The following is a 14942-nucleotide window of genomic DNA, read 5'->3' as shown; positions in this document are numbered from 1 at the left end:
AACTCAAAAAGTAACGTGCAATGCAGAAGTTGGACTGAGTTGTAATAATAGAGACCAAGATATACCTCTCTGTAACGACTATGAAATCCGAGTAAGATGTTGTATTAATGTTTGTGTAACATCATCCCCAACAACTACAGAAACACCAACAACAATTACAACTACAGAAACACCAACAACAATTACAACCACAGGAACACCCACAACAACAACTACAACCACAGAAACACCTACAACAGCTACAACCACAGAGACACCCATAACAACAACTACAACCATAGTAACACCCACAGCAACAACAACAACACCAGAAACAACCACAACAATCACAACCACAACTACAACTACAACCACACCAACAACCACACCAACAACTACAACCACAGAAACACCTTCAACAACAGAAACAACTACAACCACAGGAACAACCACAACAGCAACAACCACAGAAACAAGTACAACTACAACCAAACCAACAACCACAACTACAATTACAACCACAGAAACACCTACAACAACCACAGAAACACCTACAACCACAGAAACAACGACAACTACAACCACAGAAACACCTTCAACAACAGAAACAACTACAACCACAGGAACAACCACAACAGCAACAACCACAACCACAGAAACAACAACAACCACAACCACAGAAAAACCAACTACAACCACACCAACAACCACAACCACAACTACAATTACAACCACAGAAACACCTACAACCACAGAAACACCGACAACTACAACCACAGAAACATCTTCAACAACAGAAACAACTACAACCACAGGAACACCCACAACAACAACTACAACCACAGAAACACCTACAACAGCTACAACCACAGAGACACCCATAACAACAACTACAACCATAGTAACACCCACAGCAACAACAACAACAACAGAAACAACCACAACAATCACAACCACAGAAACAACTACAACCACACCAACAACCACAACTACAATTACAACCACAGAAACACCTACAACAACCACAGAAACACCTACAACCACAGAAACAACGACAACTACAACCACAGAAACACCTTCAACAACAGAAACAACTACAACCACACCAACAACCACAACAGCAACAACCACAACCACAGAAACAACAACAACCACAACAGCAACAACCACAACCACAGAAAAACCAACTACAACCACACCAACAACCACAACCACAACTACAATTACAACCACAGAAACACCTACAACAACCACAGAAACACCGACAACCACAGAAACACCGACAACTACAACCACAGAAACACCTTCAACAACAGAAACAACTACAACCACAGGAACAACCACAACAGCCACAACCACAACAGCAACAACCACAACCACAGAAACATCCCCAACAACTGTTGACTGCTATGTTTGTAACTGGTCTAATTGGACGAACAGCGATAAACCTGACAAAGGCAATCCAGATGGTGGGGATTATGAACCCATTGAAAACATTCCTGATCTAGATCAAAATGTTTGCAGAAAACCTCTAGAAATAGAATGTAGAGCAAAAGGCTTAAATATTCCTTTCAATGAAATAACTCAAAAAGTAACGTGCAATGCAGAAGTTGGACTGAGTTGTAATAATAGAGACCAAGATATACCTCTCTGTAACGACTATGAAATCCGAGTAAGATGTTGTATTAATGTCTGTGTAACATCATCCCCAACAACTACAGAAACAACAACAACAATTACAACTACAGAAACACCAACAACAATTACAACCACAGGAACACCCACAACAACAACTACAACCACAGAGACACCCATAACAACAACTACAACCATAGTAACACCCACAGCAACAACAACAACAACAGAAACAACCACAACAATCACAACCACAGAAACAACTACAACTACAACCACACCAACAACCACAACTACAATTACAACCACAGAAACACCTACAACAACCACAGAAACACCTACAACCACAGAAACACCGACAACTACAACCACAGAAACACCTTCAACAACAGAAACACCTACAACCACGGGAACAACCACAACAGCAACAACCACAACCACAGAAAAACCAACTACAACCACAGAAACACCCATAACAACAACTACAACCACTGTAACACCCACAACAACAACTACAACCATAATAACACCCACAAAAACAACTACAACCATAGTAACACCCACAACGCCCAATAGCCCTGTAACTCAATCAGTGGATACAGTTCCAACAGGTCGCCAGAACGGGACAAACAGCACAACCACAGGAACAACTACAGCAACCACAGAAAAACCAACAACAACCACAACCACAACCACAGAAACAACACCAACAACTACAACCACAGGAACGACAACAAGAACTACAACCACGGAAACACCTACAACAACTACAACCCCAGAAACACCTACAACAACAGAAACAGCAACAACCACAACCACAGAAACAACAACAACCACAACCACAGAAAAACCAACCACAACCACAGAAACACCACCAACTACTACGAACACAGAAACAACTACAACCACAGGAACAACCACAACAGCAACAACCACAACCACGGAAAAACCAACAACAACAACAACCACAGAAACAACTACAGCAAACACAGAAAAACCAACAACAACCACAACCACAGAAACACCACCAACAACTACAACCACAGGAACAACAACAAGAACTACAACCACGGAAACACCTACAACAACTACAACCACAGAAACACCTACAACAACAGAAACAGCAACAACCACAACCACAGAAACAACAACAACCACAACCACAGAAAAACCAACCACAACCACAGAAACACCACCAACTACTACGAACACAGAAACAACTACAACCACAGGAACAACCACAACAGCAACAACCACAACCACGGAAAAACCAACAACAACAACAACCACAGAAACAACTACAGCAAACACAGAAAAACCAACAACAACCACAACCACAGAAACGCCACCAACAATTACAACCACAGGAACACCCACAACAACAACTACAACCACAGAAACACCTACAACAGCTACAACCACAGAGACACCCATAACAACAACTACAACCATAGTAACACCCACAGCAACAACAACAACAACAGAAACAACCACAACAATCACAACCACAGAAACAACTACAACTACAACCACACCAACAACCACAACTACAATTACAACCACAGAAACACCTACAACAACCACAGAAACACCGACAACTACAACCACAGAAACACCTTCAACAACAGAAACAACTACAACCACAGGAACAACCACAACAGCAACAACCACAGAAACAACTACAACTACAACCACACCAACAACTACAATTACAACCACAGAAACACCTACAACAACCACAGAAACACCTACAACCACAGAAACAACGACAACTACAACCACAGAAACACCTTCAACAACAGAAACAACTACAACCACAGGAACAACCACAACAGCAACAACCACAGAAACAACTACAACCACACCAACAACCACAACTACAATTACAACCACAGAAACATCCCCAATAACTCTTGACTGCTATGTTTGTAACTGGTCTAATTGGACAAACAGCGATAGTCCAGACAAAGGCAACCGAGATGGTGGGGATTATGAACCCATTGAAAACATTCCTGATCTAGATCAAAATGTTTGCAGAAAACCTCTGGAAATAGAATGTAGAGCAAAAGGCTCAAATATTTCTTTCAATGAAGTAGGTCAAAACGTAACGTGCAATGCAGAAGTTGGACTGAGTTGTCATAATAGAGACCAAGATATACCTTTGTGTAAAGACTATGAAATACGAGTAAAATGTTGTGTTAACAATTGTGTAACAACAACTACAACCACAGAAACACCTACAACAACTACAACCACAGAAACACCTATAACAACAACTACAACCATAGTAACACCCACAACTACAACCATAGTTACACCCACAACAACTACAACCACAGAAACACCTACATCAACTACAACCACAGAAACACCTACAACAACTACAACCACAGAAACGACAACTACAACCACAGAAACACCTTCAACAACAGAAACAACTACAACCACAGAAACACCTACATCAACTACAACCACAGAAACACCTACAACAACTACAACCACAGAAACGACAACTACAACCACAGAAACACCTTCAACAACAGAAACAACTACAACCACAGGAACAACCACAACAGCAACAACCACAGAAACAACTACAACCACACCAACAACCACAACTACAATTACAACCACAGAAACACCTACAACAACCACAGAAACACCTACAACCACAGAAACACACACAACTACAACCACAGAAACACCTTCAACAACAGAAACAACTACAACCACAGGAACAACCACAACAGCAACAACCACAACCACAGAAACAACAACAACCACAACAGCAACAACCACAACCACAGAAAAACCAACTACAACCACACCAACAACCACAACCACAACTACAATTACAACCACAGAAACACCTTCAACCACAGAAACAACAACAACCACAACAGCAACAACCACAACCACAGAAACATCCCCAATAACTCTTGACTGCTATGTTTGTAACTGGTCTAATTGGACAAACAGCGATAGTCCAGACAAAGGCAACCGAGATGGTGGGGATTATGAACCCATTGAAAACATTCCTGATCTAGATCAAAATGTTTGCAGAAAACCTCTGGAAATAGAATGTAGAGCAAAAGGCTCAAATATTTCTTTCAATGAAGTAGGTCAAAACGTAACGTGCAATGCAGAAGTTGGACTGAGTTGTCATAATAGAGACCAAGATATACCTTTGTGTAAAGACTATGAAATACGAGTAAAATGTTGTGTTAACAATTGTGTAACAACAACTACAACCACAGAAACACCTACAACAACTACAACCACAGAAACACCTATAACAACAACTACAACCATAGTAACACCCACAACTACAACCATAGTTACACCCACAACAACTACAACCACAGAAACACCTACATCAACTACAACCACAGAAACACCTACAACAACTACAACCACAGAAACAACAACTACAACCACGGAAACATCGACAGCAACAACACCCACAACAACACCACCAGAAGACTGTCCTTATCTCCAGCCACCTAGAAAGGTATTTGAATTTAGTTATATAAACATGTACTTTAAAAACTGGCATGTTTTAGCTTTAACATGACATTATGAAGTAATGTTGATTGCACAATGTAATTTCTATAGAACAATGACACCATCTGCATAGAGTTGGGTGGCATTCCAGTTTCATCACCATCACTGGTGTCATGTTCTACTACACCATAGATTTTGCAATATCTTCATAACCGTTGTGTCTTAGCATAATAAAAAAAAATGTGGTTGCGATAACCTGCAGTTAAAGGGGCACCTACTCATAGAACAAAAGTTACATCCAGTAACCCCTGTTTTCCTTACTTAAACCAACCTTGGTAACACAAGCATGTGGAAGGTAAACACAGCAACCCATTGCCGTTGTTGTCTGCAAAAACCATCAGAGGAAATGAAAACCCAATGGATTAACTTTATTTTTAATGGAAATGTTCCCACAACAACTGGAAAACACTTTTATGTGTGCGCTCACCTTTTTACCCTGTTTTTTCTGACAGCTGTCTCAACAAGGGCCAGCAACATATAAAGCAGGATCACTTCAAAACTGTAGCTCAGAAATAGATTGTTACTGAGTCCACTGTGGTGAAGATAGTTTTAGTTTAGATATTCGACAGACATTCGAATGTCTCTTTAAGACACCTTTCCCAAAAAGCCCAGACTACTCTGATTCGTTGGTTCGAAGGCGTGAGCTAGCACCACCCACTGTATCTCAAGTCAGCTCTGCCAGGCACTTTAAGCTTCCAAGCGGCAACACGTCTCCCACAAATATCACCACAAGAACCGCTTCTAAACTAAAAAACTTCACCAACACTCATCTTAGAGAAGGAATATGATCCGTATTAGCCTCAGCCTCACTTCCTAGTGGGCCTCTAACATTACCACTTTATAACAGCCCTGGTATGGTGTTAGAAACTGCAGGGTGATAATCACAGTTACACACAGTTGCCAAGCAAATTAATTCCTTCAGTTTAATCATTTCTTTTTTACATGTAACTTTATCAATATCAGCAGCAACATTCACACACACATACCAGTAAGGATTCAGGAGCAAAACAGGCTTCGTATAACGACAAAGATAACGGTAGCTGAGCTAGCGCTGCAGTAACATTACAGTAACTAACACAAAAAGCAACATGAAAAACAGTTACTTAATGTTTACACAGTTTCTCTTGACTGTCGCTTAATATTACAACATTATGTAAGAAGGAGGCCAAAATCTGAATGGCTTGCTGAATCCCATGTTTTGTGACTGGCAGCTCACAAATACAGACTGGTTTGTGGGTTGGTAGGCACTCCAGATACCCAAACTTTAGCTTTTCACAATATGTCCCGTGTAAAGGGACAGATAACCTTAAGATAACAATGCTGTCATTATGTACTGAGTTCTAAATTTTACCTTATTTGACTTTGTTACCAGTGTCTAAATTATCAAGATCTGAGAAAGTCTGAAACAAGGCCTTTAATTATTTCTTTGGTAAAGGAAAGGACCTTTTAATGCCTGTTACTTATTGATCTTTTTACAACACAACAAAACAAATAACTCTGTAAACAAAGTAAATTGCAGGTAAGTAATACAAATAAACCCAACATTAACATTATTAAAGAATTTCAGTCCATAAGTGTGACTAATAATACCACCCTTGAATAATACTGTATTTCTCCTTAGCATTGTTTCTATGTAAAATTCTTCATTTGTTTCTGAATTCTTTTCTTGTTCTGAATTACACTAATTATAGATGTGTATATTGTACATGTGTGCACCTAGTGGGCTCAAGCATAATATTGATTTTACTGGTAGTAGATTAAAGTACTGCTTTGGCCTTTACAGCATGGTGACACCTGGAGGCCAGACAACTGCACCACAAGCAAATGTGACAATGGAAGCGTAATTACATCACATGTGGAATGTGAAAAAGTGACCAAGCCTGTGTGTGAAAATGGGAAGCCACCAGTTAAGATTTATGATGAAACAGGCTGTTGTTTCCACTACGAATGCCAATGTAAGTTCAAATGAAAGCATTTTAAAAATTCACATTCAAGACATCTTAAAACTACTGCACATATAGGCTATCTACAACATATGCAGTATTTCTTAGATTTAACACTTATTGTCATCTCAACTTAACATTTGCAGGTCTTTGCTATGGCTGGGGAGATCCTCACTATAAAACATTTGATGGCCAGTATTACAGCTTCCAGGAAAACTGCACATATGTCCTGGTCAAAGAGATCATTCCTCGATACAACATTACGATTCTTATCGACAATGAAAACTGTGATCCATCTGGAAGCGTGACATGTGTAAAAGCCTTGCTTGTTTTTTACAAAAACTATAACATTACTCTTGTCCTGGAGAGAGCCCCAAAGACCAAGAACTTTGTAAGTTTTGCCACAATAAACTTTCTTAACTTATTTTAAAGACCCCCTCCACACAGTGTATATAAATTCTCAGACATGTTTTTATATATATATATATATATATACACACATATATATACACTGTTTGTATGTGTGTATATATATATAATCTCATTCAAATCCTTAAAATAGCATTTGCCCTCATTAAAAATTCCATGATATATGAATATGCAAATATTTTTAAGTTTAACTGTTGTACAGAAGATGTCTCCTACGTCACTGTAAGGTCCACTCTCAGTGTATATGCACTGGAGGCTTTAGGTTTCCACATCATACTTGTGTTTGCTGAATATTGGACCAGGATTGGCTTCTGAGACTATTTATGATGTCACAAATCATGCTTGTACACCCGCCTCTTCAAATCAAATTTTCAATGAGCACAGAAAATTTACACTTTGAGCAATGATTGTGAAAACAGCCTTCTAATTTAAGACTCTGCATGTGCATCATTTTAAACAGTGAAGCTCAAACATTCAGCTGTAGGAGCAAGAATAAAAAAAGCTTTGCCTGGAGGGGACTTATATAATAAAACTACATCAGTATATTTAAATGATATGCAATGATATTGATGAACGAAACTGATTCACCTTAACAATGTTCAAATTGTTTAGGTGTACATCAACAACAAGCAGGTAGTCCCAACCTACTCTAATGATGACCTCATCATAACAAGTACAGGAATTAAGCTGCTTTTGAGAATCCCAGCAATTGGCGCAGATGTGACGTTAGAAGGATTCTTTTTCACCGTGCAGTTGCCATTTTCCTTTTTCCACAACAACACAGAGGGACAGTGTGGTAAGCTGATCATGATTTTGCTGTTGGAATTAGCAGCAAGATTTAATATGAAAATGCCAATGGATGCACCAAATATGGAAACACATGAATTGTAATATCTATCATGTTTTTCCTTGACTTTCACAAGGTTATTGTGATAATAACAAGAAAAATGACTGTAGATTACCAAATGGCCAGATTCATCCCTCATGCTCAGGGATGGGACAGTGGCAAGTAAATGTTACGAATAAGCCATATTGTCAGAAGCCGCCTCCTACAATACCTACACCAGTATCAACATCAACACCTCAACCAACTTGCAAAGCTCCTATTTGTGACATTTTGATCAGCAAGTAAGACTTTGCCTAAAAATAAACAAGAAACATGTAGATTCATTCTGGAGTGACACCCGGATTAACTGCCTACTTTCCTTTGATTTCCATTAAGGGTGTTTGAGGAATGCCGCAAAGTTATCTCACCAGATGACCTTTATAGCGCCTGTCAATTTGATGTTTGCCACACGCAAGGACGCATGGGTTGTTCCAGTTTGGAGCTGTATGCCTCACAGTGTGCTAAAGCATCTATCTGTGTAGCCTGGAGGAATGCTACTAACGGACTGTGTGGTAGGAGGGTTTTGTTTTAGTAGAAAGCAAACAATGTTATCTCATAGATGTCCAGATTTTTTAATTTGATGTTAAAATCCACTTTCTCTTATTGTAGAATATAAGTGTCCAGGAAATAAAGTCTACAAGCCTTGTGAGCAAGCTGTTGAACCAACTTGTAATGCAAGGTAATCGCTCTGTTCTATGTAGCAATTTCATAAATTAAATAATGTCAGCTGCTTGTGATTTATCAAGGCACAGTCTATAGCCATGCTAATGGCTCTGAGAGGCTATACTTAGGCTCAAATGTAACGTCAGCATGCTAACATGCAGGAATGCAGTAATGTTAACCATGATCACCATCACTGGTGTGATAGTATGTTAACAAGTAAAAGTACAGTAAAAGCTAATTGGAATTTTGCAAGTATATTGGTATATTGATACTTTGGTCATAAACCAACATTGGACAAATTCAAATTTCGACTTGATGATAGCACTAGATAAGAAGTTATTACATCTGATCTTGAGGGGATCACTCATTTCTGTACCAAATAGTATTGTAATCCATTCAATATTTGTTGAGAACTTTCATTAAAACTACAAATGTCAACCTAATGGTGGCAAAAGAGGAAAAGTAAGGGGGTCACCAGTAATTAAGATTCTTTCTCGAGGGACTTTGAATGTCTGTGCAAAACTTCACAGCAATCAATTAAGTATATAATACAATACAGTATATAATTTCTAAAAAGATTCTGTTTGTTTTTTATCCATTTTCTTCACATTAAGATACAATCAGATATATGCGGACAACCAGAACAAAGATCATGATGGATGTTACTGCCCAGATGGGATGATTTTATTCAGTTCAACTTCTGACACCTGTGTCACCTCCTGTAAGAGATTCTGTTGTGAAGAAAAAGCAAATTTTTTTTAGGAATGAATTAAGGTACAGGTAAACTGATTGTTTTTATTGTTTAAGGTTGCACTGGACCTGCTGGCGGACCTATAGAGGTAAATGCTACAGAACATGACTAACTATCATTATTCATAGTGTAATTATTGCTGTTACCACATTAACTCTGTTTCATTAAACAGCCTGGTGAGCGTTGGCGGATTGGCTGTAAGGAGTGTGTTTGTGATAACAACACTATGGAAGTCCAGTGTAAGAATCTCACATGTTCCACTCAAGAACCAATAACCTGTAATGAGGAAGGAGAGGTGTTGGTGAACCACACTGAGGACTGCTGTGAGAGACATCGGTGTGGTGAGTGATTCAAAGTCTGCTGACCTAATAGTTTAACAGAAACCTGTATGATGGAGGTTATTGTGTTCAGTGTTGTTGAAAACTGCTGTTTAACTTTATTGCATTATACAGAGAGGTGACTATTATTTAGCTGACCCCCAGTGATATACAGAGGGTGGACAAATAAATAGAAACTGTCAATACAAGCACAAAAAACTGCAGCCTCAAAAATAACCATACAGTTGAATGACCACCCTCAAAATTTCAACAAAATCAACATTAGGACATTCAAAGAGGTAGAATTTATTACAGGGTTGTTGCATAAGACTACATTGATTTCAGGTTGGTGTATTTATTAAACTGGCAGGTGTTATGGAAAGGAAACATTAGAAATTGGGCTCACGAATTTTGGAAGATGCATTCGTTCACCAGGAGGGTCTAACTATAAAGTCTCAATGTGGGAGCTGAAGAGCAGCATTTGGAGTTTGACCCATAAAAGGGACTAAAGGTCAGGATATCTTGGCCTCTGCTGCATAATTTTCTCTCACAAATCCCACAGCTTCACAGAAGTGCAATACTAAATTGTTGGCATTAGTGTGACATGCAGCTCTCGTTAAATACTGCAACAAAGCAGGATTTTCTGATCATGAACGAATATTACATGCATAAAAATGAAATATGGAAAAAGACATGCACATTTAAATTAAATGGGAGGAATGCCCACATTTGACTTGAAAGAATAAAACAAAAGTTTTTCCTCTTAAAAAACAACATATTACTATACACAGCAAAGTATGGCGCCAAATGATTGGTATGCCATTATTTTTCCATTTGTCCGATTTGAAATCTAAACAGAATAACTTCAGTTATTCTTACAAGTTTTAAGTTTTGTTGTATCAGTGAAAAATGTTATTCCTGTCACTTTTTCTGCAATTAAAAAACTTTTTTTATTCGAAATTATGTATTTGAATGTGATAGTGATTCAAGTTAATGTGTCTAACAATATTTGGTGTTCTTATGGTATACTCACCAACCCTGGAAATGTCTTTTAACCAACAGAATGTGTTAAGAGCCGCTGTTCGTCACAGAAGTGCAAACTGGGATTTGAGTTGAACATCTCAAATGACAGCTGCTGCCCAGCCTGTGGTAGGCTTTGCATATAGGTTTCAGTTACATTTACTTTTAGTATCATTGTGTGTAAGATGACCTTAAACTAAACTAAGCAAAGCCTTTAATGTGATCGTATTTGTTGATATTTTTTTATCTAGTACCCAAAGGTGTCTGTGTCTTCAATGAGACTGAGTACAGGGTAAGGAGTAATTTACTGTTTATATTTTGAATCTGCTCTACTAAAAGTATACTTGCTTGTTAAAGTGTTACTAAAACTCTGCGATCTTTAAATGAAGTATACTATAATATAATATAATTCACTATTCCAGCCATCATGCCTGAGTAACATTTGTATTGCTGGCGTTCATATAAAACTAGCTCAGACTTTACATTTTATTGTTCACAGCCTGGTAAGGATTTCTACAAAAACCCATGTGAATTATGCCGCTGTACTGAAACTCAGGATCCCATCACCCAGTTGAACAAGGATAAGTGTCGGGTGGAACAGTGTGACAAAACATGTCCAGAGGTACTTTGCATGGAAAATTAGAGTATTGCGGTTTTAATCAATTGAATTTAGAGTCAGTAAAGTTATATATTGTAAAAAGAATTTGAAAATGTAAACAAATGCTACATCAGGGGGTCACTCAGTCATATGCTTAACTCTCAGAAATGCTTATACATAGACATGTTTTTTATGTGCACATGATGATTGGTTTGAAGATACATATTTGGGAATTAATTCTTAATTGTTGACCATTTAATGAAAATACCAACTTTTTTTCACATAACCCAGTTGTATCTAGTATTGAGTTATACAAATATATATACATATATATATATATATACATAATAACTATGTGTGAACTTTCTAGTAATTGATCGTAGATGCAGATCTCATTGATTTTGGCATTTTTCAGGGCCATGTGTATGAGGACAAATCTGGAACATGTTGTGGATCATGCAAAAGGACAAGCTGTGTTTTGGAGCTCCCAGGCCTCACTTCTCCAATAATTATTAAAGTAAGTACTGTGTAATGGAAACACCTTCATAATCAGTGTCTGCAACCTCATAGGAAATGTTGACCAAAAAATGACAATTCAGTCTTAAAATCACTTAACCCCATGCTGATGGAAAGTCGGGTGAAGTTTTGTCGTCCACAAAACATTTCTGGAGCTTCACAGCCAAACAGCGTTGCAGCATTCTCCTAAACAACTGAAGTAGATGGAGACTTGTTTTAAAACAGAAAAAAACAAATCCCCCAAAATAAAATGGCTCCATACAGCTAGTCTGGTGTAGTCTCTGGAAGCCTAGAGTTCCCAAATTCATTTCAAAAAGACATTATTTACACGCTTTTTTAAGCTGAAATCTTCAGTTACTGCTAAGCTAAAAGTGTTAGCATGCACCCTGTCAAAAGTGAGTGCATGGGCTTGAGCTCGTTGCACGTCAAGGGTGTTTATAACACATTTTCAAATTCATTGGGATCTAATGGATTTCCGTAGACTTAGATTATGCCTTGTGAGCGGCATGAAGCCAATTAATTTTTTTTTTTAATTTATTTATTTATTTAGTTATTTAGTTATTTATGTATTATTATTATTATTAGGTACTTTCCATAGGCATGTGGGTGAATAGATATTAAGTTAATTTTCATTTTTGGGTGAACTTTTCCTTTAAATTGCGGTATCATTCAGAATGGTTTATGTTCACTAATCGACCTCCTCTACACATCTAACAGCCTTCTCAGTCTTGGTCTCCACCAAATGACAACTGTACCACGTATGATTGCCAGAAGGTGAAGGATGAGTTCATAACCTCTAAAAACCTAAAAACATGTCCTGAATTTGATCCAGAGAACTGTGTCCCTGTGAGTATAATCCAGTCTCTTTGTTAATAACTTTGAACTGATTATTTTACTAACTTAATCTCAAAAAGTTTCACATTTGTCAAATAATATGAGTCGATATATATGGTTAGAGAAATATAAAATATGTAAATATACCATATGAAATACACAAATACATAATGAAGGTGGATTTTTACATTTGTCAGTGTTGTGTATCTGCATATGTTATAATCTATAGTCTCTATATTACAGGGAACTGAACAAAGTGACGCGAACGGTTGTTGCAAAATATGTAAGTATTCAACAGATTTAATTTAAATTACACAATATTATCAATTTTTTAATGTTATTACACATAAATATAGACCTTCATGAACCTCATCCACAACCTTTGAAATTAATTTTTATTTAAATGATTTGACTAACGTGTGAGCCCTTGGTGTTTGGGAGAAATAAGGAGGTATTTTCGCCTATATTTGTGTTCTTTTGTCAGACCAACAGCCTTAAATCCAGAGGTATTTACAATAACTACAACCCAGAAACAGAGCAGGTCGACACATTTGAGAAGCTGGAGTCAGTGAATGTTTGGCGTTTTTGCTTGAAATTATATACTGATTATTATTAAAATTGTTGATCAATTTTCTGTCAACCAAACATTTGATAAATCAACTCACTGATTCAGCACTAAATTTCTATATTCAAAGGCTAAAAGTTCACATATAAGATGCTTTGTTTTACTTGGCAACTGCAATAATAATGTGTGTGAAATGTAGTTTTTGCAGAAAGATGCAAAAGATGTTCATGTGTCGTACACAGGTACTCCTCGTCACCGCTGTGCAATGAAGAAGAATACCACCTATCTGGAGACAAAGGACTGCAAGTCAGTTACACCAGTGGAGATGACAGCCTGTGAGGGAACCTGTGGACCGTCCTCATCAATGTAAGAAGCCAAAGATTAAAAAATAGAAATTGTTTAATCAATCATTCTAAAACCATCTGCCCAGTTTTCATGTGAAGAGTAATTTTTAAGACAAATGTTTGTTTACATTGACCGGCAGGTGACTGACATTGATCCTGTCTCTATTTACAGGTACTTTATGGAGAGCAACAGTTTGATGCATTCATGCTCGTGCTGTCAAGAAAAGGCCACCAGTGAGAAGAAGGTGGAGATGGAGTGCACTGATGGCAAAAGGATGACGTACTCCTACATTTCAGTTGACAAGTGCGGTTGCGAAGAATGTCTTGAGAGCAAAACGGAAAAGGAAAAGGAAGGGGGAAAAGGACTGGGAAAGGGAAAAGGAAAGGAAAAGGAAAAGGGAAAAGGACTGGCAAAGGGAAAAGGAAAGGAAAAGGGAAAGGGAAAAGGACTGGCAAAGGGAAAAGGAAAGGGAAAGGGAAAGGGAAAATGAAAGGGAAAGGGAAAACATGACTAATGTACTTTTATAAAATTCAACAATTCCTCTCCAAAGTCTATTAAAGAATCAAGACTCAGTATGTGAAGTTCACCAAAGGCACATCTCTGTGTATTCAGCAGCCCTGAAATAAGGGCAAAAAGGTTCAACCTTTTAAACAGCAGAGAGCTTGTCATCTAAAGTTTCCTTCACCTCTTTGCACTTGTCATCACTTGTCATTTGTTGTCGGGGAGGCAGGTCCACAGCAAATATTTGTGTCGTGGTCTCTTTAAGCTTTGAAGAGGGTTTTCCTTTATCCCAATTATATCATGTGGTGTTTTCTTAGAGGGTGTTTTCTCTTCATTTTAACTTTAATGATTTAAGAGATGTAAGACACAATGGCTTGGGTATACATGACATTGTAG

General features: G+C 37.9%; 3 protein-coding genes across 3 annotated transcripts; all 3 read left to right on the top strand.

The window, feature by feature from the left end:
• Window positions 1–20: 20 nt before the first annotated feature.
• On the top strand, window positions 21–4599 carry LOC141000920 (uncharacterized). The gene is made up of 5 exons (XM_073471807.1): window positions 21–28; window positions 141–455; window positions 894–1276; window positions 3786–4402; window positions 4594–4599. Exons 1-5 carry the CDS (start codon window positions 21–23, stop codon window positions 4597–4599), a joined length of 1329 nt encoding a protein of 442 aa, XP_073327908.1.
• A 231-nt stretch (window positions 4600–4830) lies between these two features.
• Window positions 4831–9119, top strand: LOC141000919 (intestinal mucin-like protein). The gene is made up of 8 exons (XM_073471806.1): window positions 4831–4837; window positions 5067–5125; window positions 6962–7133; window positions 7268–7512; window positions 8163–8346; window positions 8474–8678; window positions 8773–8948; window positions 9046–9119. Exons 1-8 carry the CDS (start codon window positions 4831–4833, stop codon window positions 9117–9119), a joined length of 1122 nt encoding a protein of 373 aa, XP_073327907.1.
• Window positions 9120–9541: 422 nt separating this feature from the next.
• LOC141000918 (intestinal mucin-like protein) lies at window positions 9542–14535 on the top strand. Its single transcript, XM_073471804.1, has 12 exons — window positions 9542–9561; window positions 9714–9820; window positions 9907–9938; window positions 10023–10191; window positions 11230–11316; window positions 11439–11479; window positions 11687–11809; window positions 12201–12302; window positions 13019–13147; window positions 13379–13418; window positions 13943–14066; window positions 14217–14535. The coding sequence occupies exons 1-12, from the start codon at window positions 9542–9544 to the stop codon at window positions 14533–14535; spliced, it is 1293 nt and encodes a 430-aa protein (XP_073327905.1).
• The last annotated feature ends 407 nt before the right edge of the window (window positions 14536–14942 follow it).

Source organism: Pagrus major, chromosome 8 (assembly GCF_040436345.1).
Source record: "Pagrus major chromosome 8, Pma_NU_1.0".
NCBI lineage: Eukaryota > Metazoa > Chordata > Actinopteri > Spariformes > Sparidae > Pagrus > Pagrus major.
This window is presented reverse-complemented; position numbering and strand designations above follow the sequence as displayed.

Bases quoted from the DNA above. Each gene is read 5' to 3' on its own strand.
- LOC141000918 (XM_073471804.1), top strand. From the start codon at position 9,542: ATGGTGGCAAAAGAGGAAAA. The intron at 13,148-13,378 runs GTGAGTATAATC...TCTATATTACAG, and splicing joins ATCCAGAGAACTGTGTCCCT to GGAACTGAACAAAGTGACGC. The intron at 14,067-14,216 runs GTAAGAAGCCAA...CTCTATTTACAG, and splicing joins TGTGGACCGTCCTCATCAAT to GTACTTTATGGAGAGCAACA.
- LOC141000920 (XM_073471807.1), top strand. The intron at 456-893 runs GTACAACTACAA...TAACACCCACAG, and splicing joins AGCAACAACCACAGAAACAA to CAACAACAACAACAACAGAA. The intron at 1,277-3,785 runs GAAACACCTTCA...CTTTGTGTAAAG, and splicing joins CACCGACAACTACAACCACA to ACTATGAAATACGAGTAAAA.
- LOC141000919 (XM_073471806.1), top strand. The intron at 7,513-8,162 runs GTAAGTTTTGCC...CAAATTGTTTAG, and splicing joins CCCCAAAGACCAAGAACTTT to GTGTACATCAACAACAAGCA. The intron at 8,347-8,473 runs GTAAGCTGATCA...GACTTTCACAAG, and splicing joins CAACACAGAGGGACAGTGTG to GTTATTGTGATAATAACAAG.